The sequence below is a fragment of the Dipodomys merriami genome, unplaced genomic scaffold (genome assembly GCF_024711535.1).
Source record: "Dipodomys merriami isolate MVZ:Mamm:240054 unplaced genomic scaffold, mDipMer1.0.p SCAF_16, whole genome shotgun sequence".
NCBI lineage: Eukaryota > Metazoa > Chordata > Mammalia > Rodentia > Heteromyidae > Dipodomys > Dipodomys merriami.
Genome location: NW_027202937.1, coordinates 10,557,484 through 10,585,483, shown reverse-complemented (window position 1 = coordinate 10,585,483; position 28,000 = coordinate 10,557,484). Strand labels below are relative to the sequence as shown.

At 50.9% G+C, this 28,000-nt stretch overlaps 2 protein-coding genes across 3 annotated transcripts in view; one reads left to right on the top strand and one right to left on the bottom strand.

Moving 5' to 3' along the window:
• Window positions 1-116: 116 nt before the first annotated feature.
• LOC138828179 (HLA class II histocompatibility antigen, DP beta 1 chain) lies at window positions 117-11,798 on the top strand. Its single transcript, XM_070024008.1, has 6 exons — window positions 117-292; window positions 7,050-7,313; window positions 8,831-9,112; window positions 10,411-10,521; window positions 10,843-10,866; window positions 11,560-11,798. The coding sequence occupies exons 1-5, from the start codon at window positions 196-198 to the stop codon at window positions 10,860-10,862; spliced, it is 774 nt and encodes a 257-aa protein (XP_069880109.1). The 5' UTR covers window positions 117-195; the 3' UTR covers window positions 10,863-10,866; window positions 11,560-11,798.
• Window positions 11,799-19,580: 7,782 nt separating this feature from the next.
• Col11a2 (collagen type XI alpha 2 chain) overlaps window positions 19,581-28,000 on the bottom strand; it is a 31,513-nt gene continuing 23,093 nt past the window's right edge. For both annotated transcript variants that reach the window (XM_070024006.1, XM_070024007.1), the window contains 20 exons: window positions 27,872-27,925; window positions 27,558-27,611; window positions 27,302-27,355; window positions 26,626-26,679; window positions 26,189-26,296; window positions 25,839-25,892; window positions 25,592-25,645; window positions 25,419-25,472; window positions 24,847-24,900; window positions 24,180-24,287; window positions 24,011-24,064; window positions 23,812-23,865; window positions 23,461-23,568; window positions 23,205-23,258; window positions 22,967-23,002; window positions 22,764-22,817; window positions 22,390-22,657; window positions 21,727-21,839; window positions 21,162-21,368; window positions 19,581-20,717 (listed from right to left, as the gene is read on the bottom strand). In XM_070024006.1, coding sequence (XP_069880107.1) covers window positions 20,577-20,717; window positions 21,162-21,368; window positions 21,727-21,839; window positions 22,390-22,657; window positions 22,764-22,817; window positions 22,967-23,002; window positions 23,205-23,258; window positions 23,461-23,568; window positions 23,812-23,865; window positions 24,011-24,064; window positions 24,180-24,287; window positions 24,847-24,900; window positions 25,419-25,472; window positions 25,592-25,645; window positions 25,839-25,892; window positions 26,189-26,296; window positions 26,626-26,679; window positions 27,302-27,355; window positions 27,558-27,611; window positions 27,872-27,925 — 1,737 coding nt within the window. In that variant the 3' untranslated portion in view covers window positions 19,581-20,576. The remainder of the gene's footprint in view (window positions 20,718-21,161; window positions 21,369-21,726; window positions 21,840-22,389; window positions 22,658-22,763; window positions 22,818-22,966; window positions 23,003-23,204; window positions 23,259-23,460; window positions 23,569-23,811; window positions 23,866-24,010; window positions 24,065-24,179; window positions 24,288-24,846; window positions 24,901-25,418; window positions 25,473-25,591; window positions 25,646-25,838; window positions 25,893-26,188; window positions 26,297-26,625; window positions 26,680-27,301; window positions 27,356-27,557; window positions 27,612-27,871; window positions 27,926-28,000) is intronic.

The window sequence follows — 28,000 nt, the reverse complement described above, 5'->3', positions numbered from 1 at the left end:
TGACTGCCTGCCTAGTGAGTAGTGACTCACACAAAACTCTCTGCCCATTGGTTCACTTCTCGGGGCCTGTCCAATCCTAGAGTCACAAGAGACTACTTTGGTCATGATCTCTGTTATTTCACACAGAATCTCCATTTACCAAGTTCATTCCCTGGCTGCCACTTTCTCCAGCTGAGTAGCCTTTCCACCTCCAAAATGATCCTTCAAGTCCCCAAGGTTGCCTGGCCAATCACTCTGATGGTGTTTCTGGTGATGTGGTGCAACTCCATGGCCCAGAGCAGGGCAACTCCAGGTGAGAGCAGAGTGGCTGTTGCGGGGTCTGGGGGTCTGGGGGCCTGGGGGTCTGGGGGTCTGGGGGCCTGGGGGTCTGGGGGTCTGGGGACCTGGGGGTCTGGGGGCCTGGGGGTCTGGGAGTCTGGGGGTCTGGGGGTCTGGGGGTCTGGGGGCCGGCTCAGGGAGCCTTCTCATCAAGGAAACAGACTTTGAGAAAGGATGTGGGGTCCTGTCTTAGCTCTTTGCCCTTTGTTCCCAGGTACAGAGTCAGATTCACTTCTTGTTTGCTATCTAGCCAATCTGTTCTCTTCTCCAGGATATAGACACAGAGAGGAGAGGAGAGGTACAGGGGACCAGGGCAGGGTATGCTTGTATCTTATGAATAATAAGCTAAGAGGTTTTGTTGTTGTTGTTATTGTTGTTGTTGTGGGGCTTGAACTCGGGGCCTGGGCGCTGTCCCCCAGCTCTTCAGCTCTACCACTTGAGCCATAGAGCCACTTCTGGTGGATAATTGGAGATCAGAGTTTCACAGACTCTCTTGCCTGGGCTGGCTTTGAACCATGATCCTCAGATCTCAGCTTCCTGAGTAGCTAGGCTTAAAGCTGAGAGGTTTGGAAAGACTTGGGGAACAAAATTACAAAAGAGAGCAACAGAGAGGAGAGGGAGGAAAGACAGACACATAGGGAGAGAGACAGAGAAACAGAGACAGAGATCAGCAGGGTTAGCATTCTGAGTTTCATCGCATCTGTATCACAACCTTGAGACTTGGATCACTCTGCTGACTCAGGGAGTGTGACTCCTGATCCCTAGAACAGACAGGAGCCCTCAGACTTAGAGCAAGGGGTTAAGACAGGCTGTGGTCCTACTCTGAAAGCATTCTTGTTGAAAGTGCTTCAGCCTTCCCAGAACTTCACTAAAATCTTAGAACAAAATTGTGTGTGTGTGTGTGTTTGTGTGTGTGTGTGTGTGTGTGTGTGTGTGTGTGTGTGTGTGTGTGTGTGTGTATCACTGTCTTTGGGCTCTTGTGCTCAAGGCTAGCATTCTATCACTTTGAGCCACAGATCCACTTCCAACTTTTTAATAGTTAATTGGAGATAAGAGTCTTGTTGACTTTACTACCCAGACTGACTTTGAAGAACCTCAGATCTCCTGAGTAACTAGGATTACAGTCGTGAGCCACCAGCACCTGGTCAAAATGAGATTTGTAGGAAGAATGAGATGAAGATGTGCAGGTATGTGTGGAAAGGTCAGACAGCCCTGGAAGAAGTAATTAGGGAAAGAGCACTTCCTTGTGCTGCCCCACATGGTGACTGTTATATCACAACTTCTGAAACCCAATACTTCTCCGTCAGGATGCTTTTTAACTGTCTAATGCAAATGTACACCCAACGTCAGAGGAGGAAGACTAGCAAGTAACTCTCTTAGTTAACCATGCTTTCATCTTTGCTTCATAGATACGTCTTCTTTTTTTTTTTTTTTTTGTCGGTTGTGGGGCTTGAACTCTGGGCCTGGGCGTTGTCCCTCAGCTCTTCAGCTCAAGGCGAGCGCTCTACCACTTGAGCTACAGCGCCACTTCCGGTTTTCTGGTGGTTTTAAAGTCTCTCCTGCCCGGGCTGGCTTTGAACCGCGATCCTCAGATCTCAGCCTCCTGAGTAGCTAGGATTACAGGCGTGAGCCACCAGCGCCCGGCAGATACGTCTTCTTTTAGATGGCTCCACACTCCTTATAGGATATTACCTAGGGCAAACTGTCTTTCCCTTCCTCATTAACAATTTAAACCTCCTGAATCAAGTCCCTCAAACCCCAGGGACCCTCTCCTATTCTGTCAGATCCACTCACTGAGAAGGGAGGAAAAATTTGCCCTTGGTCAACAGGGTGCTGAGAACCAACTAGCAGGATAGCTCAGCACCAGTGGCTCATGCCTATAATACAAGATACTCAGGAGGCTGAGATCTGAGAATTACAGTTCAAAGGCAGCCCAGGCAGAAAAGTTTGTGAGACTCTTGTTTTTTGTTTTTGTTGGTCATGGGGCTTGAACTCTGGGCCTGGGCACTGTCCCTCAGCTCTTCAGCTCAAGGCTAGCATTCTACCACTTGAGCCACAGCACACTTCCGGTTTTCTGGTAGTTTATTGGAGATAAGAGTCTCACAGTCTTTCCTGCCCAGGCTGGCTTTGAACCTTGATCCTCAGATCTCAGCTTCCTGAGTAGCTAGGATTAGAGGTGTGAGCCACCAGCACCCAGCTGTGAGACTCTTATCTCTGGTAAACGTCTCAGCAAAAGCCAGAAGTAGTGCTGTGGTTCAAGTGGTAGAGCACTGGCTTTGAGTAAAAGAAGCTCAGGGACAGTGCCCAGGCCTGAGTTCAAGCCCCAGGACAAGAAAGAAAGAAAGAAAGAAAGAAAGAAAGAAAGAAAGAAAGAAAGAAAGAAAGAAAGAAAGAAAGAAAGAAAGAAAGAAAGAAAGAAAGAAAGAAAGAAAGAAAGAAAGAAAGAAAGAAAGAAAGAAAGAAAGAAAGAAAGAGAGAGGGGGGAGGGAGGGAGGGAAAGAGAGAAAGAGAGAAAGAGAGAAAGAAAGAGAGAAGGAAGGAAGGGAGGAAGGAAGGAGGGAGGGAGGGAGGGAGGGAGGGAGGGAGGGAGGGAGGGAGGGAGGGAGGATGGAAGTTGATGTACAGAGGATCATCCCTTTGCACCTAGAAATTCCAGGCTTATTTTCTGGGAACGGCTCCCCAGTTCTGTAGCTAGAGCAGGCAGTGGTTTTCATCGATGGCTCTGGGCTCCAGGTGTGTGGCTTTAACCTTTCCCCGTTTCCTCTTCGTCATGGTGCAGAACTGGTGAGCACCCTATTTCAACACACACAGCCCACTACCGGCTACAGGACACGTGTTCTCTGGGGCTGCGTGGGTGATGGGATCTGGCATTCAAACAACTTATATCATTTAGGTGGGCTCTGTTTGCTTGTTTTCTGTTTGTTTGTTTTTGAGGTAGGATCTGACTTTATAGCCCAAACTGGCCTCAAACGTTGAATCTGTCTTAGCAACCAGAGTTCAAAACTTGCAGGCAATTACCAGGCTTGATATCCTTTTTAATAAAGTGACCAATTACTATTTTTTAAATACTTTTTTTTTTTTTTTGGTGCCAGTACTGGGGCTTGGACTCAGGGCCTAGCACTCTCCCTTGTTGCTAATGGCTAGGACTCGACCACCTGAATCATACCTCAAGCCCTACTTCTTGCTGGTTATTTTGGAGATTAAGTCTCTTGGACTTTTCTACCTAGATTAGCTTTAAATAGTGATCCTCTGATCTCAGCTTCCTGGGTAGTTAGCATTACAAGAGTGAGCCTTCAGGACCTGGCTTTAAAACACATCTAATACAGCCAGGTGCTGGTGGCTCATGCCTGTAATACTAGCTACTCAAGAGATTGAGATATGAGGATCCTGGTTCAAAGCCAGCGCCGGCAGGAAAGTCCATGAGACTCATCTCCAATTAACCACCAGAAAACTAGAATTGGAACAGCGGCTCAAGCTGATAGAACACTAGCCTTAAGCAAAAAGAACGCAGGCCCTGAGTTCAAGCCTTGTGACCAACAACAAAACACACACATATACCTCCCTCACTACCACTACCACCATCACCACCACCATCACCACCACAATAGGTTGCCTTGAGATGTTAATTTGTAGAAGATGAAGCATATGCAGAACAATCACATTGCCTTAATTTCCCCCCAACCAGAGCAAGCCCCAAAAGATTCAGAGCAGACAGAAACATGCAAAATCACTGTTTCTTCTCTGTACATATGCATTTATTAGACACTGCAAATGAGACCACAGTTTCTTCATTAAAAATTCCATTCATCAGCCAGGCACTGGTGGCTCACGCCTGTAATCCTAGCTATTCAGGAGGCTGAGATCTGAGGATCATAGTTCAAAGCCAGCCTGGGCAGGAAAGTCCATGAAACTCTTATCTCCAATAAAACCACCAGAAAACTGGAAGTGGCGCTGTGGTTCAGGCGGTAGAGCGCTAGCCTTGAGCTGAAGAGCGCAGGGACAGTGCCCAAGCCCAGAGTTCAAGCCCCACGGCCAACCCCCCCAAAAAAATAATTCCCTTCATCATACCTCTAGGAACAATGGAAGTCCAGCCTCATAATTACTGTGGTACTTTTCATTGGTCAAGGTACATTCCACCTTTCAAGCTTGAGACTTTCCTCGCACATGTTTGGAAAACATTTTATCATAATAATTACTATTCTTGCTATTATTTGCAGTGCAGGGAATGGAACCCAGGGCCTCACTGTGCTAGGCAAGTGCTCCAGCACTGAACTGCACTCTCAGCTTACAGCCATGGAAAGGGAAAAGATACATTTTCAAGCTAGGAATTCTTTCTTTTTCCTCTTGGTGGTGCTGGAGTTTGAACTCAGGGATTCCTGATTGCTGAGCAGGCGCTCTATTTCCACTTCTTTGCGTTGTTTTGTTTTGTTTTGTTTTCGATAGATCCTTAAGTTTTTCCCACAGGCTTACCTACTGAGATCTTCCTGTCTCTACCTCCTATCTGGGAGGATAGTTAAGCTAGGCTTTTTTTTTTTGGCCAGTCCTGGGGCTTGCCCTCAGGTCAGGGCCTGGCACTGTCCCTGAACTTCTTTTGCTCAAGGCTAGCTAGCACTCTACCTCTATAGCCACAGCACTCTACCACTAAGCCACATTCCTAGCCCAAAGAGAAAATTCATTCTTTTGTTCTTTGGCAAGTCTGGGATTCGAATTCAGGGCCTTGTACTTACTCTGCAAGTGTTTTACTACTTGAGCCACAACCCGCTAGGCTTTTTTTTTTGCTGGTTGTGGGGCCTAAACTCTGGGCCTGGACACTGTCCCTCAGCTCTTCAGCTCAAGGCTAGTGCTCTACCACTTGAGCCACAGCACCACTTCCAGCTTTTTCTGCTTATGTGGTACTAAGAAATCGAACCCTGGACCTCATGCATGCAGGGTAAGCACTCTACCACTGCCACCTTCCCAACCCCCCCTTTTTTTGTTGAGATGAGGTCTCTATAACTTTTTCCATGGGCTAGCCTTGAACCTCAATCCTTCTGATCTTCCCTTCCCTAAGTAACTGTGATTACAGGCTTGAGCTACCACACTTGGCCTAGAAAAACTTTCTTTATACCAAACTTGAATAAATTTTAGAAAATAGCCCCATTTCCAGTATGCAAAACAAGAGCACATGAGGTATGTTCAGGATACTGTCACAGAAGGCAGAACATGAAGTGTGGGAAAGAGAGGCCACGGCGAGGCTTCATGGAGGGGGTGAGGTTGGTTTCAAGACTGGCAGAGTGAGGCGCATCCCCTGGCTCAGGCGGCAGCTCAGTTCTGCTTTCCCCAGCTCCTCCTGGGCCAGCAGTCTCTCTGCCCCCGGGACTTGGCCGGCCTCTAGGATTCTGCCCCTCCCTTGTGACACCTTACCCCGCCCCCTCCCCCGCCCCCCAGTGTGCCTGCCCTATTCCATAGACCACTGAGTCACCCCCAGCATTTAGTCATATTACATGTGCTGATGAGAAAATGAAGGTCCAGAAAGATTTGGTAACTTGCGTGAGATCACAAAACTCACTATTAGAAAAATCGGTATTTTAGGGCTGGGAAGGTGGCTCAGTGGTAGAGCGCTTGCCTTGTATGCCTGAGGTCCTGGGTTCGATTCTCCAGCACCACATAAGCAAAAAAAAAAAAAAGCCGGAAGTGGCACTGTGGCTCAAGTGGTAGAGCGCTAGCCTTGAGCTGAAGAGCTGAGGGACAGTGCCCAGGCCCAGAGTTCAGGCCCCACGACCGGACTCCCCCCCCCACAAAAAAAAATCGGTTTTTAAAGTTAGGTGCCCATGGTTCATGCCTGTAATCGTAGCTACTCTGGATCAAGGTTCAAAGCCAGCCCAGATAGGAAAGTTTTTAAGACTCTTATCTCCAATTAATCAGCAAAAAGACAAAACAAACAAACCAGAAGTGGAGCTGTGGCTCCAGTGGTAGAACATTAGCCTTGAGTGGAAAACTAAGAGAAAGCCTCTAGGCCCTGAGTTCCAGCCCCAGGATGGGCAATAGATAGATGAGTAGATGATAGACGGACGGACAGACAGACAGACAGACAGACAGACAGACAGACAGACAGACAGATAGATAGATAGATAGATAGATAGATAGATAGATAGATAGATAGATAGATAGATAGAAAAATAAAGTACATAAATAAAATATAGATGAATAGAGGGTATCTTAAGGTTCACCTCAGGGGGCTGGGAAGGTGGCTCAGTGGTAGCGCGCTTGCCTTGCATGCATGAGGCCTTGGCTTCAATTCCTCAGCACCACATAAGCAAAAAGAAAAAAGCCGGAAGTGGCACTGTGGCTCAAGTGGTAGAGTGCTAGCCTTGAGCTGAAGAGCTGAGGGACAGCGCCCAGGCCCAGAGTTCAGGCCCCACGACCAGACCACCCCCCCACAAAAAAAAAAGTTCACCTCAGGATTCTAGTAGAAGGGATACTGCCTGGCACGTTAGTGACCGTCATTAACGTATGGGGCGGGGGGGGGGGGGGTTTCCACGTTACTGGGCCGGGTCACACAGCAATGGGTGACAGCAGGTGAAGGCGAGGGGCGCCCCCGGGCTGGAGGTAAGGGACGTTGAGGGGCGGGGGAGAGACCAGACGGGTTGGGCCAGGGCAGGAGCTGGGGGCGGGCGGAGTTTGGGGCGGGGCTGGGCGGGTGCGGGTCGGAGTGTCGGTGTCAGGCTCACGCTCCCGTCCTCCCCGCGCAGAGAATTACGTGTTTCTGGAACTGCAGGAGTGCTACGCGTTGAACGGGACGCAGCGCTTTGTGTACAGACACATCTACAACCGGGAGGAGCACGTGCGCTTCGACAGCGAGGTCGGGGAGTTCCGCGCGGTGACCGAGCTGGGGCGGCCCGACGCCAAGTACTGGAACAGCCAGCAGGACTTCCTGGAGCGTGCGCGGGCGACGGCGGACACCATGTGCAGACACAACTACGAGCTGGACGAGGGCTTCACCCTGAAGCGCCGGGGTGAGCGCGGCGGGGTCAGCGGCCTCCCAAGGCCATGGGGAGGGAGGGGACGTGGGGGCCGGGTGGGCGCGGGGTGGCCGCTCGGAGCCGTCCGGAGTCGTGGAGGAGGGCGCGGGTGGAAGAGACGTCGGCGGGGCTCGGCGGCACCTGGCTGCGGGGCGCCCGGGGGCCGGGGCGCCAGGCCGACCAGACCGCCCCGTCCCGGTGGAGAGCTTGAGGCCGCGCCTGGGTCTAGACGTCGTTATTAATCTGCGCATGCGTGTGCACGTGTATGCGTGTGTGTCGGTACTGGGGCTCGAACTCAGCGCCTGGGCACTGTCACTCAGGGCTGGCGCTCTACCACTTGAGCCAGAGCTCCACTTCCAGCTTTTTTTTTTTAAGGTTAATGGTAAGTGAGAGTCTCAGGAACTCTCCTGCCCTGACAGGCTCTCAACTGTTGTGATCCTCAGATCTCAGCCTCCTGAGGAACTAGGATTACAGGCGTGAGCCGCCAACACCGGACTTGCCTTTGTTGTTAGAGGTTTATTTTTGTTTGTTTTTATTTGTTTTGTTTTTGGGGGGCGAGTAGTGCTAGAGTTTGAACTCAGGATCTCTACCCTTTGAGCCAGGCTTCCAGCCCTAGCTGATATAGAAGGGTTGGGCGCTGGGAGCAGGGTCTGGGCAGGATGAAGTAATCTAGGGAGGCGCACCCAGTGAGAAGGATCCTAGGAAGCCAGCAAAGGATCCTAGGAAGATGGGCGTGTGACATACGGCCTGAGAACAAAGCCTGTGGAGGAGAAAGTGCAAGGCCCATGTGAAGAATTAGGAGGCCAGCCCCCGCTCCTTCACGCCTGTGATCCTAGCTATTCAGGAGGCTGAGATCCGAGGATTGTGGTTCAATGCCAGCCTAGGCAGGAAAGTCCATGGTAGTCTTTTTTTTTTTTTGTCGGTCGTGGGGCTTGAACTCTGGGTCTGGACCCTGTCCCTCAGCTCTTCAGCTCAAAGCAAGCGCTCTACCACTTGAGCCACAGCACCACTTTCAGTTTCTGCTGGTTTATTGGAGATAAGAGTCTCATGGACTTCCCTGCCCGGGCTGGCTTTGAACCAAGATTCTCAGATCTCAGGCTCCTGAGTAGCTAGGATTACAGGCATGAACCACTGGTGCCTGGCAAAGTCCATGATACTCTTATCTCCAATAAGCCACCAGAAAGCTGGAAGTGGTATTATGGGTCAAGTGGTAGATACTTGACTTGAGCTGAAGAGCTCAGGGACGGCACCCAGGCCGCAAGTTCAAGCCCCACAACTGACCCCCCCCCCAAATCTGCTAGATAAGCCATTTAGTGTTGCTTTTGTCTTGTTCCTAATTTTCCTAATCTTAACTATGTAATTAAGGATTGTGTATATTTCAAGGTCTTTTCAGGATTACTTGCAACCTAGTTATGACATTTATGTCTTAAAGACCTAGGAAATCTCTCCTTAATGAAAACACTTGAGAAATAATCATCTTAGTGTCACTTCTTTTTCTGTCCCACTTCTAGTCCAGCCTAAAGTACACGTGTCACCCTCCAAAAAGGGCTCCCTAGAGCACCACAACATGCTTGTCTGCCGCGTGACAGATTTCTACCCAGGCAACATTGAAGTCAAATGGTTCCGCAATGGCCAGGAGGAGAAGGATGGGGTGGTGTCCACAAGCCTGGTACACAATGGAGACTGGACCTTCCAGATCATGGTGATGCTGGAGATGACCCCTCAGCAGGGGGACGTCTACACCTGCCACGTGGAGCACCCCAGCCTGGACGGTCCTGTCACCGTGGAGTGGAGTAAGTTAACGCCTAACTGTTCTATAGACCACATCTCTCTCTCTCTCTCTCTCTCTCTCTCTCTCTCTCTCTCTCTCTCTCTCTCTCTCTCTCTCTCTCTCTCTTTTTCTCTCTCTCTCTCTCTCTCTCTCTCTCTCTCTCTTTTGCAGGTCCTGGGGCTTGAACTCAGGGCCTGGGCACTGTCCCTGAGCTTCTTTTGCTCAAGGCTAGCACTCTATCCATTAAGCCACAGCACCGTTTCTGGCTTTTTCTGTATATGTGATAATGAAAAATCAAGCCCAGGGCTGCATGCATGCTAAGCAAGCACTCTACCACTAAGACACATTCCCAGCCCAATAGGCCACATTTAAACAGCAGGCAACTCCCTAGATCTAGGGTCCATTCACCGTGTGTCACATTCTTATAACACTGTGACTACATTTGTGTCCACACATTTCTGTCTCCGGTATCAGCTCCTGAGGGCAGATCCTCACTGAAGCCATGGAGACCAGCCTGTTGCTGCCTGGGGAAACCCGAGGACTTAGCACCTCTCCTCCACCTCAGAAAATCTAGAAATGGATCATTTTCCTGAATTGCCCTCACATTCCTTTAGCTTGTAGCCTATCCTGCATGAGTTTGGACAGGACCTGGCAGAATCTGCATTGTTTACCTTGTAGAGGTCACCAGCCTAAGTCCAGAATTTGGAGGCTCTTTCTAAATGTTTGGCACTGGGGGCCAGTAGCTCACACCTGTAATCCCAGCTACTCAGGAGAACCAGATCTAAGAATCATGATTTGAAGACAGCCTGATCAGAAAAGTCCATGAGACTCTTATCTCCAATTAACCACCAGAAAAGTCCAGAAGTGGAGCTGTGGCTCAAGTGGTAGAACATCAGCCTTGAGCAAAAAAGCTAGGGGATAGCACCCAGTCCCTGAGATCAAGCCCCAGTACCAGCAATCAATCAATCAATCAATCAATCAATCAATCAATCAAATCTATCCCATCTCACTGGGCGTGGTGGTTCATATGTGTTATCCCAACAACTTGGGATACAGAGGCAGGAAGATCACAATACCTAGACCATAACAAGACCTTGTCACCAAAAAACATAAAAGAAAGAAAAGAAAAAAGAAATATATATGTAGGAATATATTATATATTGTGTATATGATAGATACCATATATATGTATATATGTGTGTATACATACACACACATACAGTGTCTCCCTCTCCATGTCTTGTCCATCTTCTAAGATCTCAGACAAGGTCCAGTGAGGGGTGTGGAGGTGACACTCACCCTGTGTTCTGTTCTGTCCAGGGGCACAGTCTGACTCAGCACGGAGCAAGATGCTGACTGGCGTTGGGGGCTTTGTGCTAGGGCTCATCTTCCTTACGGTGGGCACCATCATGCGTGTGAGGAGCAAGAAAGGTGAGAAACCCAACCAGGTGTCTTCCCTGATTTCCTCCCATCTCCGTGATAAAAGACTGCTTGAAAGTACTATGATGCTGGCGAGTTCCAGCAATCACTGCAGATTTCCAGGCAGAGCAATGCTGGCCTCTAAGGAAAGAGGAATCCCCAGCTGGAGGATTTCTGAGGTCTCCAGGCCCAGCCAGATGAGTCATCTAGAGATGCTCAGGCTCCTGGGGGGGGGGGGGGGTCTGTGCAATGCGGGCGGGGGGGGATGGGTGGAAGTTTCTCTCATTATTGAAGATAATGGTTGAATATATTCTCTTTTTTTTTTTATTTCAGCTCCACAAGCACCTAGATAAGTTGGTAAGCACCTTCATTTTTCTTGAAGAGCAGTTGTAGAGTTAAAGTGTCCTTTTTGTGTGTGTAACTTCTGTGGCTTGAACTCGGGGCTTGGGTGCTGTCCCTTTTTTGCTCAAGGTTGGCACTCTATCACTTGAGTTACAGCTCCACTTCCAATTTTTTTGCATCTAACTAGAGGTGGGAAGGGCTTTCCTACTGGACTAGCTTTGAACACTGCAATCCTCAGATCTCATCTTCCTGGGTAGCTAGGATTACAGGTGTGAGCCACCAGAGCCCAACCAGATAAGCTTTTTTGGTGGTGGTGGTGGTGATGGTCATAAGGCCTGAACTCTGGACCTGGGCTCTGTCCCTCAGCTCTTCAGCTCAAGGCTAGTGCTCTACCACTTGAGCTCCAGCGCCACTTCTGGCTTATGTGGTGCTGAGGAATCGAACCCAGGGCCTCATGCATGCAAGGCAAACACTCTACCACTGAGCCACCTTCGCAGCCCCCAGATAAGCTTTTTGACTAGACTGACACACAGGGTCTTGCCAGCCTAGGCTGACCTGAAACTTGTGATCTTCCTGCTTCCCAAATGCTGGGATTACAGGTGTGCACCACCACACCTAAGACTCTGTCTTACAAAATCATCATTTGGTAAGGGATTTAGAGCAAAAGGCATCAGTAATGTGGAATAACTTTGTTTTTAATCTCCACAGGGTTCCTGCTCTGAACTGAAAGACTAGATGTGCCTCAGAACAAGGATTTTTCTGTTTCTTTTGTCTCAGAGGCTGATTTGGGGAGGAAACCCCAGCTTCCTCAAGAAACGTTGCTGCCAAGTAACTGCTTTGAAACTAGCTTTTCTATTTTTACTCTTTGATTCAGTGCAATTTCTCTCCTGAGGCCTCTATATTCCCTTCTACTTAGCTCCTTAAAGAATAAAATCCTTTTTCTTTTTGTTCTGGTTGTGGGACTTGAACTCTGGGCCTGTGTGCTGCCCCTCAACTCTTCAGCTCAAGGCGAACACTCTACCACTTTTTTTTTTTTTTGTGGTCCAGTCATGGGGCCTGAACTCTGGGCCTGGGCGCTGTCCCTCAGCTCTTCAGCTCAAGGCTAGCACTCTACCACCTGAGCCACAGTGCCACTTCCAGCTTTTTTCTTTTTGCTTATGTGGTGCTGAGGAATCGAACCCAGGGCCCCACGCATGCAAGGCAAGCCCTCTACCACTCAGCCACCTTCCCAGCCCCTGAACACTCTACCACTTGAGCTACAGTGCCACTTCCTGTTTTCTGGTGGTTTATTGGAGATAAGAGTCGCACAGAGTTTCGTGTCTGGGCTGGCTTTGAACCTCGATCTTCAGATCTCAGCCTCCTGAGTAGCTAGGATTACAGGCATGATCCACCAGCGCTCAGCAAAATCCTATTTCTTAAAAAGAAAAAAGAATAAAAATTCAATATATTTGTTTATTTTCTTTTAAGAAGATGCACCAAATCTTGGTTGTTTTTTATTTTTTTGGTGGGGGGTCCAGTAGTGGGGCCTGAACTCTGGCCTGGGTGCTGTCCCTCAGCTCTTATCTTTTTTCTGAGGGGTTTTGTTTTTTGTTTTTTTGGTTTGGGGTTATTTTTGGTAAGTAGAGCTATTGTAGAAGTTCCTTATCATTTACACATAGGCAAGAACAACAACAACAACAAAAAGCTAGGATACCCTAATTATTGAATGAAGTGCGTGGGTGTGGCCCTCTCCTGAGCTTACTCACTGCTTTGGGCTGCCCCTGATCATTGTCCCACCCAGGTCTGGGGCATTAGTTATTCAGTGATGAACAGATTGGAAATCAGAGTTATCTGACCTGCATTAACTGATTTTAACTTACAGATCTTACTAAGCTCAAGGGTTTTTTGTTTGTTTTTGTGCCAGTACTGGGGGCTTGAACTCAGGGCCTGAGCACCATCCAATAGCTTTTTTGCTACCGGCTTGCTCTCCACCACTTGAGCCACAGTCCTTCACTTCTGGTTGTGTGTGTGTGTGTGTGTGTGTGTGTGCGCGCGCGCGCGCGCGCGCGCGCGCGCGCATGCGTGCAAGTGCACGCGTGTGCTTGGAGATAAGAGTCTTTCAGCTGAAGAGCTAAGGGACAGCACCCAGGCCCAAAGGCTATTCTAGTTTGCTAGAACAAAAAAAAAAAAAAACTGACAAAAGGAAAAAAAAAAAAAAGAATGTATGAGTCTGTTCAAGTACTTTGGCATGTTTGTAAGAATAGATAAAGTGGGGCTGGGAAGGTGGCTCAATGGTAGAGCGCTTGCCTTGCATGTATGAAGCCCTGGGTTCAATTCCTCAGCACCACATAAGCAAAAAGAAAAAAAGCCGGAAGTGGTGCTGTGGCTCAAGTGGTAGAGCTCTAGCCTTGAGCTGAAGAGCTGAGGGACAGTGCCCAGGCCCAGAGTTTAGGTCCCATGACTGGACCCAAAAAACAACAAAACAAAACAAAAGAATAGGTAAAGTGTGTGAGACCATGTGAGGGCATATTTGAATGTATAGTTTTCTTTTTTTTCATCGGTCATGGGGCTTGAACTCTGGGCCTGGGTACTGTCCCTGAGCTCTTCAAGGCAAGCACTCTACCACTTGAGCCACAGCACCACTTCTGGTTTTCTGGAGGTCAATTGGAGATAAGAGTCTCATAGACTTTCCTGCCTGGCCTGGCTTTGAACCGAGATGCTCAGATCTCAGCCTCTTGAGTATCTAGGATTACAGGCATGAGCCCCCATCACCTGACTGAATGTGTAGTTTTCACACATTGGTATTTTTACATTTGTGTGAAAGTGAGCAATGGTGTGTACATGTGTGTAACAGCATGTTTAAGTGTGTAGGACTGGCTTCAAACTGTGAATCTCAGATCTCAGCCTCCTGAGAAGCTATGATTGCAGGCTTGAGCCACCAGCCCCTAGCCTTTGGTGATTTTTGAAGAGTTCTTTGCTATTTCCAGGCATATAAAGGGATGAAAATAATATTTAACTACTTAATTTCTAATTATTCTTTTCACTTCTTCTCTATCCAAGAATGTGTTAACACACACAAAACAGTACTTAAGAACAATTTCTCCTAATCATTTCACATTAATGTGATTGTTTCTTTTTTTCTTTTTTTTTTGGGGGGGGGAGGAGGATCCAGTCATGGGGCCTGAACTCTGGGCCTGGGCCACAGCGCCACTTCCAGCTTTTTTCTTTTTGCTTATGTGGTGCTGAGGAATCGAACCCAGGGCCTCAGGCATGCAAGGCAAGCGCTCTACCACTGAGCCACTTTGTTTTATTATAAAAGGGTGCAGAACTCTAGTAAGTCTTTCTAGTATTTAATGATGAAATGATAGGAAAAGAAGAGGAGGGCGAGGAGGAGGAAGAAGAACTGTGGCCTGTAAAGAACTAGTCATTTGTCTAAGCCAGACATGTGCTTCCATGTCATCATGGACACTAAATGCCATGGGTTGGGACTCGCTCTGTTGCAGACCACATTTATGCACAGGGCGAGGCAGTCACTACGGAGAGGCAGGAAAGCCTCAAGATCTATTCCACAGCAAGGCAAACACAGAACAACGGGGCCTTGTGACGTGCCCAGTCGTTCAAAATGTGCGTCCCTTCTTCATGTGGCTTCCAATACATGACAGTCCTTGCAGCGCCATGTGCTTTACTTCTCCCTCAGCAGTGATGCCACCTGCCGCTGGTTCTCTCTTTTTGAGAGATGTCCACGCCCAGTGGATCCAGGGACTGTACTGGCTTATATTCTCTGCCAGTTGAAGATGGAGTCCCTGTGAGAGAAGTGATGGTGATGGCGATTCTCCCCACTCCCCGACCTTTCAAGGCTGCACAGGTCACTAGAGCTACCCGATGGTAGCTCTGATGGTGAAGCTGAGCTCCCATTGGCTCAGGGCAGGGACATGCCAGGTATAGCTACTGCTACGGCTCATGGGAAAGTTACAGAGTGTTTGTGTTGGTCTACACCCTAAGAAAGGCTTTGAGGGCTAGGAACATGGCTTAGTGGTAGAGTGCTTGCCTAGCATGATGAAGCCCTGGGTTCCATTCCTCAGTACCACATAAACAGAAAAAGCGAAAAGTGCTGTGGCTCAAGAGGTAGAGCGCTAGCCTTGAGCAAAAGAAGCTCAGGGACAGTGTCCAGGCCCTGAAAAAAGAAAGGCTTTGCAGCACAAATCACCCCGGAGCCTCTGTTTCCTTCACAGAGAGGAAATCAGTGGGGCCCAATGATACCTAGTGGTCTTGAGTAGCACTGAAAGGACAGGATTCTTAGAGGATCTTCAGCATTGGATTTCCATACCAATTTGAAACAAGCCAACTTTATTTGTGTAGAAATAACTAGGATTCCAACATAAGCCTGCAGACTCAGTGCTCCAGGCAAAAGCTCTACCTCAGAACCAGCAGGAACCCCCTTCCTATGTACCCTGAAGGCCAGAGGAGGAGGAAAGCAAGCTGTGGTTACAAGTCAGCAGGATCCTTCTTGCTGCTGATTGTCCCTCCTCCTCAGAACTACAGTACAATGCAAAAGACAGGACCAGAGAGGAACTGAAGTGATGGGCTCCTCATGCTGCCCCCTTGTGGTTACTTTAAATATTGTGATGTCCCAGATTCCTGTATCCTCTCAGCACCTCTTATTTCCTAATTTCAATTGGTTTCCAAACCAAACGAAATAGAGCAATGATGTTTATGGTAAATTCCACAACCTCTCTGTTGTCCAACCTAAAAAATCAACTCCATTTTCCTAGAGATCTGGTTCTCTCCTGCTTCTTCCCCAAATACGAGGGGAATAGCCGACTTAGCTGCCCAAACTCCATCTCGTTGACCCATTGTTCACATTGAAAGAAAGGGAAAACCTGACATTTATTGCTGCAGCGAGTAGAGAGAAGTGATCAAGGCAGCCAGTGGACAGCTTGTTCCCATAGATGAGAGAGAGAGAAAATGGAGACGCTTGCCAGCTACCTATGGCTCACATCTGTAAATCTAGCTACTCAGGAGGCTGAGATCTGAGGATCGTGATTTGTAGCCAGCCCAAGCAGCAAAGTCATTAAGACTCTGATCTCCAATAAACTACCAAAAAAGAAGCTGGAAGTAGAGCTGTGGCTCAAGTGGTAAATGCTAGCCTTAAGCACAAAAGCTTAAAGACAGCACCCAGACCCAGGTGTTCAAGCCCCAGGACTTCCACATTTTCAGAAGTGGGGAAATAAGCAGAGTGCTAGATGGTGGTAGAAGAAGTGGAGTAAAGCTGAGTGCGGTGGCTCATGCCTGTAATCCTAGCTGAGATCTGAGGATCACAGTTCAAAGCCAGCCTGGGCAGGAAAGACCATATGACTCTTATCTCCAGTTATCCACCAGATAACCAAAAGTGGCACTGTGGCTCAAAGTGGTAGAGTGCTAGCCTTGAGCAAAGAGTTCAGGGATAGTGCCCAGGCCCTGAGTTCAAGCACCCGGGCAGGCAAGGAGAAGGAGGGGAAGGAGGAGGGGGAGGAGGGAGGAGAAGTTGTTGGTAAGATGAGAAGAATGGGGTTAGTATTCAGTGTGTGAGAACCATTGATGGGGTAGAAGGAGGAACAGCGTTCACCACAACTTGGACAGCCAGAAGTTCATTGTTGCAGGACACATGGAACCACTTGACTTGGAAAATATATTCCACCATTTCCTTCTTGCATCTCTAACTCCAAGAGGGGTTCTTCAACTCCTAACAGAGCAAAAATGGGAGCAAAAGGAAAGGGGGCTGGCTTTAAAGGGTCTGAGTGAAACTCAAATTGCTGAAAAAGCCTTAGAGATCACTGGATCACAAGAAAATGGTGACCCCCCAAAAAACAACCAGGCTGGGTTTTGTCACTTGATAGACTGCTGGCCTTGCAAATAAGAGGCTCTCTGCTGGGTATAAGCTGTAGATGCAACAGGCCCCCCCACTGTCTTTCTCCCTCTCTTTCTTTCTTGCACACATGACTCAGTACTGACTCTTGAACTCAGGGCCTGGGCACTGTCCCTTAGCTTTTTCACTCCAGGCTAGTTCTTTACCCCTTGAGCCAGAGCTCCTCTTTCAGCTTTTTTTTTTTTTTTTGTCGGTCCTGGGCCTTGAACTCTGGGCCTGTGCGCTGTCCCTCAGCTCTTCAGCTCAAGGCGAGCGCTCCACCACTTGAGCTACAGCGCCACTTCCGGTTTTCTGGTGGTTTATTGGAGATAGGAGTCTCACGGTCTCTCCTGCCTGGGCTGGCTTTGAACCACGATCCTCAGATCTCAGCCTCCTGAGTAGCTAGGATTACAGGCGTGAGCCACCAGCGCCCGGCTTCTTTCAGCTTTTTGCTGGTTAATTGAAGACAATGTCACAAACTTTCCTGCCTGGAATGGCTTCAATGCTCAGTCCTCAGACCTTGGCCTCCTGAGTAGCTAGGATTATAGGCATGAGCCACCGGTGCGAGGCTCAGGTTGCCTTTTGTATTTTTTAAACTATAAATCAAGGATGCCAAAAATAGGAGCCCCAAACTAGGAAGCACCTCCAAGGGTGAAACAGGCCAGAAGAACTTCCCTCTGTAATTCATCTCCCCCCCTTCCAAGCCCTTTTCCTCTCCTCACTACTAACAGAGCAGTTGGTCATGTGACTAGTATTGTCTCCCAACACCCCCACACCCTAATCCAATCGGATCAGGCTTCAGTAACTCACAATTCTGTCATATCACTTATCTTTTCCAGCACCGTCAATGATTCCCTTTTATTTGGGGGTTCAATGCCTTCAAAAGGCAGTCTGAAATGTTCAGAATCCAGTCCCTCACACAAGAGTTAATATGTTCTGTCCCCAATTATCTTATTTTTTGGTGCCTTTCCTTTATCTTCCCTCATCCCATCCAGAAGTCTCCATTGCCCACAAGCCAGTGGAACCACTGCCAGTACCCACATACCCAGATGCTGGGGCATCTGTACTGCCCCAGCCCAGTCCCCCCTCACCCCTGGAGCTCTTCCCTTCACCTCCTCTCATCTCCCCTCAGAGCCAGCCCCCAGGTTTCAGGAGGGGAGGGAGAGAGCTCTGGCCCTGGCATCCTGAGCTACAACTTGGCACAGAATCACTCCGAACACGGTTACATTTGGATTGGCTGGTGTACTCGTTAAATAGGCTTTTGTGAATTGGCCTGGCTAGTGAACCACCCTATATAAATGTTATTTGAGTGATTGTATGGCATTGTTTCCGTGGAGAAAATTCTCTGAACTCAGAACATCTGACCAAAAGTGACCTTCGGGTACACTCCGCTTTGCACTCTGTGAGAAACTCTGTGGTTTGGCATCCATTTAGAGAGAGCATAGAGAAACCTCAGCTCTGGCCCATCTTGGGTAGCAGTGAGTTTGTGAGGAGTGGGGGCAGGGACTCTTCAGGTTGGATCATTTCCTGATTGGAGGCCTGGGAGGAAGAGGAGGAGCTGTCAGGACTTGGCTATGGATATAGAAGGTGTAGGAAAGAAAGCATAGGTGACCCCAAAAACTCTGTCCATCCCTCACCCCACATCAATGGGATGGGGGATTCTTTGTCCTCTTGGCCTCCTCCTGTTTGAGTGGAATTGGGAACTCAACCGATGAAAGAGGAACACAGTTTGAGGGACGTTGGAGGGACTAAGATGCTTGTCCTTGCATTCTCAGAGGTCTTAGCGCCAGCAGCAGGGGGCAGCAGAGGCAGGGGGAAGCAGTGAGCCCCGCCCAGGGAGGAGGGGCTTCCCCCTGCTCTGTTTCCTCCCCACAGGCCTGTGAGAGGCTGGGATTCTAGACACCCCTAGGGGGCTGCCTGGTATCAAGAGTGAGAGGGCGCTTGCCCCCAGGGTTTTGTCCTAGGGGACAGAGATTACATTCATGCTGCTGAAGTGAGGGGTTCAAGGCAGCCCCACTCTGCCTGCCTAGAGAGTAGAAAATGTGAACCTTGGGACACACATACGTAGAGCCTCTCCCTGCCTCACCTCTACAGCCAGGTGTCCAACTACAAAAGGCCATCCCACTTGGGAGGAGGTCCTGGAATTTTTTTTTTCTTATTATTTTTTGGTGCCCAGACTGTGGCTTTGCTTGTTCTGCTCAAGGCTGGTTTTCTACCGCTCCACTTTTTTTACTAGTTAATTGGATATAAGAGTTTCTTGGACTTTGTTCCCAGGCTGGCTGAGAACCATGATCCTCAGATCTCAGCCTTCTAGGTGGCATGGGCCACCAGCACCTGGAATAACTTTTAACTGTCAACCAGGACTGGCAAGAACCAGACAATGCTCTGAGGATGGGCCTCCCCAGGAGAGCCTGAGAGGCCAAGCCAAGAGGGCTAAGCAGCCTCCCACCATGGACAGAGGGGCTGAGCAGGACCCCAGACCCAGTAGGACTGAGTTACTCGGTGTGGAGAGCCTGGCGTCAGCCTTGGCAAGCTGGGAGGGGTAGGACCAGGGGTACAGCGGGAAAGCAGGTACAGTAAATGTCTTGGAAGGGAACTTCATTTGCAAGGAGTTCAGATTGAGACATCCAGTGCTCCCCCTGAAGACCAGAAAGATCTTGGGGTGGGCTGCACTAGGGCAGACACACACGACCAGAAAGTTCTACACCTGTGCCAGTATTCATGGCCAGAGGGACTCAACCTCCATAATGATGGCACGGGAACATGTGCTCATGGTTCTGTATTTGCCACCCAGGCTGCATAAATTCTGAACCAGACATGGAGGGCCCTCCCTGAGAGCAGGTTAAGCCATCCATTTCCGGTAATGGCCCAGCAGAGAAGGGACACTGGGCTGGCTTGGAGGAGGCTGAAATAATAACACAAGTAGCAACACACACACCAGGGAGGAGACAATCACATTATTTAACCATCAGTCAGAATGGACGCTGGGCATAGGGCTAGATAGGGTCCCGGGAATCCCTTCCATCCATTGGCTAGACGTCCTCCAATTACAAGGTGAGTGGGTGCCCAAGGGAGGGACTGGTGTAGCCAGGACAGCAACTCATGAGGCTCATGGTGATTTACCAGCCAATATGGAAGAACTTGAGTATATCAACAATCTGCTGGATGCAGGTACTGCTCAACCCTCATTCATCCATTTCTTCCCTGGTCCTCCAGTGGCACCCAGGTCCTGCCAGACCCAGAGCAAGGGAAAGAGGACAGCAGGTAGGTGATCAGGGGCTAACCCTAGTAGGTAAAGATGAGGGAGCCTCACCCTGGAGAGAGATCTGAAGCCCTGAGGCAAAGGCGGCCATTTTGTCAGCATTCACAGTGGGGGCTCCGGGTGTGGTGGACCCACATAGTCACGGAGGAGAACCCTGAGGCCAGGGTGGGGGGACCAGAGCCACCCTGGGAGAGTTTGTCTCCAACCTTGGCTGGAATTTGTTGGCTTTTCTCTGGCATTTGCTTTTCCCACTCTTTAAATAATATAGTTACTTTTAAATACAAAATACACAGTATCCTTTCTCTTCCACTTGTTTGGGGGTGATGGGGAGGTGAGTTTTAAATAAGGATCTCAGTTCTTGAAAGGGTCAAAGGCTCCAGGTGGGCAGGCTAGGAGTCCAAGATGACACCCCTCCCCCGGTGTGTCCCTGCACCCCTGATCCAGCCCCTCCCCTTACGGCTCTTGACTGGGGGCTCATGATGCCCTGGCCCAAGGCCCCATAGGTGGTGAGGAGCCCTTGTGGGAGAAGGCACAGGGCTGATGCTGTGTGGCTCCAGGTTGGCCTAGATCTTTTACAGACAGGGTCAGACAGAAGAGGTCTTAGCCCATGAAACAAACAGGTCCCAGCAGCACCCCTCCCCGCCTCGTGGGGGCTCCCAGGTCGGAGAAGGAAGCATCCAGCACCGGCAACTGCTCCAGCACCGGCGTGCGCACCTCCAGCACCGTCCGGCCTTGCTGTGTCTTGAGGAAAACATGGGGAAAGAGAAGAAGTGAGTGGTGGAGGCCTCCCCCAGGCACCCCCAAACCTTAGCCCCAATCTTGCCTCTCGCCTGAGCATCCTGACCCCATCTTAACTCAAGATTGGGGTGTTGATGTTCCTGCCTGTGACTCCACAAGTCTAAGTGTTTGCCTTTCATGTGCCTCTGCTTTGCATCTGTGTGTCCTGTGTCCAAGCCTGAATAAGTCCTCTGGTGTGATTGCTGGTCAGTACACACAGGTGAGCCCCACCTGGAGGGCTCTGGCTCCCATCCTTCCACCCTCCTCCTCGCCTCCCATTTGAGCTCACTCAGGCACACACCACCAGGAAGCTCGCCTCCTTCCTGCTGTCCTCGGGCATCTGCCCAAAGTGTCCATCTACAGCCTGAGGCTGAGATTCCCCTCCCACCCAGCCTTCTTGAGTCCCACCTGACATCCATCTCTGAATTCCTTGACATAGGGGCTGGTCTCTGGACTCAGTTCATCTTCATTGGCCCCCCGGAGTCTCAGGGGACCATCGCGGGATACTCCAGAGCAGGGGTAGGAGACGTCCTGGTGGGCTGAGACGCTGAGCAGGCGTAGGAAGGTGAGCTGGACCACACCCACTGGGGACCCCTCTGAGTCCACGTAGGAGAACTGGAAGAAGAGGAGCAGCAGAGGAGTCATTGGTGGGCCTAGAAAGCATAGAAGAACTGGAGACACTGAGGCAGGGCTGAGAACAGGGAATCGGTGGGCAGCCTGGGCCAGTGGAGAGGTGAGGAGCCAGGGGGCTGGGGACAAGGCAAAGGCTAACTTCTGTCTTAAGTTTCATGCAAAGGAGACAAAGGGAGCATCAGGGGGCGGGGGAGGAGGAAGGAAAGTCCCCTCTGTGGACTTTTGGGGACCTTGTCACATAAATCCAGCCACCGTGGGGCCCTGAATGGTTTCCGCTAGGAACGGAGAGAGAGGGTCTGAGGTAGGGAGATGGGGACAGTAGCCTGGGTCCAGTTCGCACCTGTGTGACATCATCCCTGGGCGTCACACAAGTCTCCCCTCCTGCTGTAAAGTTGCAGAAAACTCGGAAAGCATCTCGAGCACAGCCCTGGTTGGGGTCCACCCAGTATTCTCCTATTGGCGGGGGACAGGGGGTGGGGGAGGACAGAGAAGAGACAGGGAATGTCTGCGCTCCAAGATGATCATCACCCCAATTTCCTTCTTCTTTCCCTCCTACCCAGCACCCCCAGCCCTCCCTATAGCGCTCTGTCTGCCAGTCCCCCTCCCCCTCCCACCTCAGCCCTTCTCACCTCCTACTCTAGTTTTCCTCATCACCTTCCAGCCTTATTCTGCCAAACAGCCCTACTACCCCCTATTAGTAACCCAGGCTCCTCATGCTGAGGACACTGTGTGGTATACGTGCTTATGCATATCCATCTGTCTGCATAAATGGGAGTGCTATGAACATCTGTGTTTTTGTCTACTCCTGTAATGTAAGGTGGCACAATATAGAGGGAATTTCACATCTGTGGCTAAAACATCTAATTATTTCTGATCTGGGTGATCAAGAAGCCCGGTTCAAAGCCTCTAGGCCCTCACCCACAACCCAGCACCTTTCCTAGGGCCCTCAACATCCATTGTGCCCGCTGGGGGGAGGGGGAGATGCCCTGAGGAGGTGGCTAACCATCAGGCAGTTCCGGGTGGCAGAGCTTCAGGTCCTGGCAGGTGCGGGCGGGGCTGTCCTGCGTCCCCGTTGGACGCCTCATTTGCTCAATTTCTTCCCTCAGAGAGTCTAGTGAGCCAAAGATCTCCTCCAGCCCCCCAGGAGTGCCTGGGGCACCTCCAGTAGGCATGGGCTCATCTTCCTGCACAATACGGCTCCCGTCCACTGAGCGGCGAGTCTTCTTGGGCATCTGGATGGGCAGTGGCTGGATCACCTCACCCGGGGGTCCCTGGGTGGAGACACGTGAAGGGTGAGATGAGGTTGGTATAAAGGCAAAGCAGAGAGACAGCACAACAGAGAACTGTCAGAGAAGCAGGCCCTGCCTCCTAACTCACCGGGTGTCCTGGAGGGCCCTGAACACCCTTCTCGCCCTTGGGTCCAGCTGGGCCCTGATGAAGGAATTAATAAGGTCAAAGAGAGGTCAAGAGGTCAAGCATGGGATCAAGATCACAAGGGAATGAGGGGCTCCCTGGGATGAGGCAGGGCAAGGGTGAAGTCCAGCTGGAGGAAGCAAAGGTCAGAGTTGACAGTCACTCACTGTGGCTCCTTTAGCTCCTTTGGGGCCAGCGGGTCCCTGTGAAATGAGGAACAGAAGGAAGTGGTCACCACAGGTGAAGGATAGGACGCAGAGGAATGAAGACAAGGACAGCAATCATGGAAGCACAGGGAGGAAACATGGGGAGGCGGGGCCATGTTTGTCAGTCTGGTGACTGCTGTGGAATTCATCAGGGGATCCTGCGGGTGGGGAAAGGGTTTCCAGAGGATGAGGTACTCACAGGGAGACCAGGGGGCCCTCCAGGGCCGATGGGGCCAGATGCTCCTGGGATACCCTAGAATGAAGAAGGGTCTGATTCAACTGCACTCTGCCCCTATCTCTCCTGAGCATCTGTTCCCTTCACCACTGAGTCCCAGTCCCAGCCCTCCCATCTCAAACATGAACGCCACCCTTACCCTCCCCCCAGCCTCCCTCCCACCCCCCCTGCCCCCGTCACCGCCACCGCTGGACCTGCCAGCATCATGTCCCCTACCTACCGTCTCTCCCTTCTGTCCAGGGGAGCCCTGAGGTCCAGGAAGCCCCCGATCACCCTTCTCTCCTTGCTCTCCCGTGGGCCCAATCAGTCCAATGAGACCAGGATGACCCTGGAGAAGGGAGAGGCAGTCAGAGGGAGGCAGGAAAGAGACACGTGGATGGGGAAGAAGAACTAGGAAGAAAGGGACATGGATGCCAAGTCTGGGGGAGATTGGCAGCTGTGCCGGACTCCCCTGAGTAAGGACCCCCAATCCCTGGGCGCTAGAGGCCTGGGGCCAAGCAGTAGGCACTCTATCCCCGCAGCTTTCAGAGGCTGAGTGATGGAGGCAACTGGCCACACGTCTGTCCCTTACCTTCTCTCCCTTAGGTCCAGCATCCCCTCGGAGGCCAGGAAGCCCTGGGGGTCCCTGTGGGAACACAAGAAGTCACTGTCCCCAGGAAGAGGTGGGGCTACGTTCTTCCAGGACCACCCCCCACATCCTCTAGTGATTTATCTTGATGCTTGCTACCCCACAGCCCCATTCACCAACCAGCCCAGTTCTGTTCACTCACCACAGGACCTGGGGGCCCAGCCTGGCCTGTAGCTCCAGGACGGCCTTGCTGACCCTACGGATTGGAGAGAATTCAAGAGTCAGGAGGGCTTTTCCTGACTCCTCCCACTGCACCCTCCCATGTCTCTGCACCCCCCACCCCCACCCAGTGCCTCTACACCACAACTCACCACTGAGCCTGGGAGCCCCCTCAGACCATCAGGGCCAGGTTTTCCTGCTGGGCCTGCAGGACCCACAGGGCCTGTCTTTCCTGGAGCACCCACAGCACCGGGATCTCCCTGAAACACATGGAAAGCATGTGTCCTAAAGGACAGGGGAGCCAAGCACTGTGGCTCATGCCTATAATACACTATTTGATGGCAGAGATCAGGAAGATTATGATTCAAGGGCAGCCTGGGAAACAAGTTCATAAGCCCTTATCTCAATCACTAAAAACTGGACATAGTGGTACGTACCTTTTCTCCCAGCTATGTGGGACACATAAATAGCATTGAGGTCCAGGATATCAAAGGAATAAATGTGAAACCTTACTAAAAGAAGTAGCAAAGGCTTTAAGGGCTACAGGCATAGCTCAAATGGTAGAGCACCTGCCTACAAACTCCACTACTGCCAAAAAATAAAAGCACAGAGGGGAGAGTAGAGGAGAGCTAAGGAAGGAGAAGGAGAGAAGATAAACTTTAGGAACCCCTGAGGTAGGAACAAGTACAGAACCCAATTCTCCAAAGGGGCTCAATATGGGAGGGGCAGGTAGGCAGTCGGTATCTGGAGAGGAGAAGTCAGGTCGGGGAGGGAGATGGAGCGAATGTTCCAATGATCAGGTCAGCTTCTCTTTCTCACCTTGGCTCCTTTCTCTCCTTGTCGCCCCTCTGGACCAGGTGTGCCAGCAGGACCCTGCAAATGGAGGTAAGGAAAAAGGAGATGAGGTGGGATCATCTGGGCTCAACCTGTCCCACACCCTCATCTTCTTGGACATGCATACTTGCACCTACACACAAACGTACATACACACTCTTGTACAAGTGCAGAGTACCTGTCACCGGTGGTAAGACTAGCTATCAGGTATTCAGATAGGAACAGTTCTGCACATCTAATGAAGAACCATTTGCCTACATCCCAACTCCTGCCCACAGCCACTAAGTTAAGAGTCCGCAGGGGCCTATAATAATGCCACCCCCACTCCAGTGTCCATTCTAGTTCATCAATAAGCACCACCACCCCTGACAAGGTCAGACAGAGCAAAATACAGGAAAAGAAAAAAAAACGAGATACCTAAGGGACATGAATCGAACGCACTGCTTGAGAACACAAATACACTGTAGCCAAGGACAACTCAGACACCAGCCCATCTCCTGCCATTACCCCAGCTCTGTCCAGCCTAGGTCCCAGCTCCAAGTATCCACCTCACTTACCCGCTTTCCAAGCGGTCCAGGGGGTCCATTCTCTCCAGTGGGGCCAGGGGAGCCCTGGGAAGGGAGGAACCAGAGAGGATGAGTGGCCTTGCAGACAAGACCTTTGGGACCAGGGCAAAGAAGAGAAGTTTGAGGCTTTAGCTCCGTGGGTGGAGGGGACGGGTGTCACTCACAGGCTGTCCTGGCTCGCCATCTTCTCCTCGGTCACCCTTAGCACCATCTTGACCCTACAGAGATGGAGAGAAGGTCAGAGGAAGGCCTTTCAACCCAGCGAGTGTTACTCCCAAGATTACCAATCCACCATCCCTCAGCCTGCCCTGCTGTACCGCAGCTTCCCAACACCCACCCCGTCAGCCGTGCAGAGGACCTCCATGGAAGCCCCACCACAGACGCCCCTTCCCATCCCTGGGTAACACTCACCCGAGGGCCTCCTTCTCCAGGAGGGCCAGGGTCACCAGGAAAACCAACGGGACCCTGATCCAGGGAGACAGCACAGGTCAGTCACAGCCCCCCTAAGTCCAGCCAGCACTGACCCCAGGGCACAAGAAGGATGGCTACAAGCATCTGTCTTGCCCGCCTCATGACCTCTTTGTCTTAGAAAGCTTCTAGTAAACCAACTAGAGGGCATCTCTCACATGGGCAACCTTCCCCGGAGACCTGCGCCCTGGAACAGCCTCTCTTCCAAACATCCCCTGCCCTCCATCCCCACCTCCAAGATCCCCCACATTCCACTCACAGGACCCCCCTCTCACACCACCCCTCAAACTCACAGGGTTCCCTTTGGGGCCATCATCGCCTGTGGGGCCTTTAGGCCCTGGTGGTCCTGCTTCTCCTGCTTGCCCCGACTCTCCTTTCTCTCCACGCTCCCCACGTGGACCCTGGAGAATGAGGGAAGGGTGCAGATGATCTCAGCAGGTCTTCAAGCTCAGAGATGCAGGTCCTGCTCCCAGGACACCGTGAGTCTCCCCCCTACATACACCCACACACACTGCCCCTGAGTGACAATGAAACAGGCTCTGAAAATGAAGCTTTGGGAGGGGGGGTCCTCTCTCCCCTTCCCTTCAAGGAAAGGGCTCCCTGAAGTGCAGGGATTAGGTGGACAGTAGAGATTCTTAGGCTGTAGAAGGGGGATTGAAGCTCAAAGAGACAAGAAGAAAAAAGATGGGGTTGAGGACTGAAGGAGTTTGGAGAACAGGGCCTCACTCACCTTGACTCCTGGCTCACCCTGGACCCCTGGAGACCCTGATTCTCCGGGCTCACCCTACAAAGAAATTGGGGTCAACATCCTCTATCCCTGCAAAGTCCTGGTATTTCCCACATCTCATTCTGTTTTGTTTTGTTTTGTTCTTGCTGGTCGTGGACCTTCAACTCGGGGCCTGAGTGCTATCCCTGAACTCTGCTCTCAAGGTTAGCACTCTACCACTTTGAGCCACAGATCCACTTCTGGTTTTCTGGGGGATAATTGGAGATAAGGACTTTCTTGCTAGGGCTGGCTTCAAACCATGATCCTCAGATCACAGCTTCCTGAGTAGCTAGGATTATAGGAGTGAGCAGTGCCCAGCCCATGTCTCATTCTGTTTTTTTCTTTTCTTTTTTTGTCAGCCATGGGACCTGAACGCTGGGTCTGGGTGCTGTCCCTCAGCTCTTCAGCTCAAGACTAGCACTGTACCACTTAAGCCACAGTGCCACTTCTGGCTTTTTCTGCTTATGTGGTGCTGAGGAATTAAACCCAGGGCCTCATGCATGCAAGGTAAGCACTCTACCACTGAGCCACCTTCCAAGCCCCTCATTCTGTTTTTCACCCTCAACAAAACAGGCAGCATTCAGCCCTTATTCCTATCCCCTAAAATTGATCCATTCACCACGACCCCCTCCCCAGCTACCTTCTGTCCAGGGGGACCCAGGTTTCCGACACCTCCGGGAGGACCTTGTGGGCCCTAGAAGAGGAACAGGAAGAGAAGTCATTGCTGAAGCATATCAGGGGCCTGGATGAGAACCCAGTGTCACAGCACTGAGGGTGGCAGCCCTTCCCAGGTGTCAGGGGCTTCTCTTAGCACCCGAGATGAATCTAGAGTTTGGGGATGGGGAAAGGAAGACAAAGGACATTAATCTGAAAGAACAAGGCCCAAAGAGACTCACATCAGCGCCATTGGGTCCTGCTGGGCCTCGAGGTCCTGGGGGGCCTGGTGGTCCCTGGGGGAAACAGAGATACATAAGGGGTGGAGAAGTGAAGTGAGAGGAGCTCCGGGGATGAGCATGGATGGCGAGGGCTGGACAAGCCAAGGTCCCAGCAGAGAGCAGGAGGAAGGGGGAGACAGAGACAGACAGACAGACAGACAGCTTACACACACACACACACAGAGGCCAGGGCACATAGGCCTCAAGGTTGGAAGTGGGAGCGTTCTCAAGGGAGAATTGGGGTGTGGGATGATGTCACTAAGGGTCATACTTACCATAGGACCCACATCTCCCGTTTCTCCCTTCTCTCCGGAGGGACCTGGCAAACCCTGTGCAGATACACAAAGTACAAACCCAGGTGCTGACCCTGCAAAAGCCCAGGCCGAAGGCGCCAGGCCCCACAG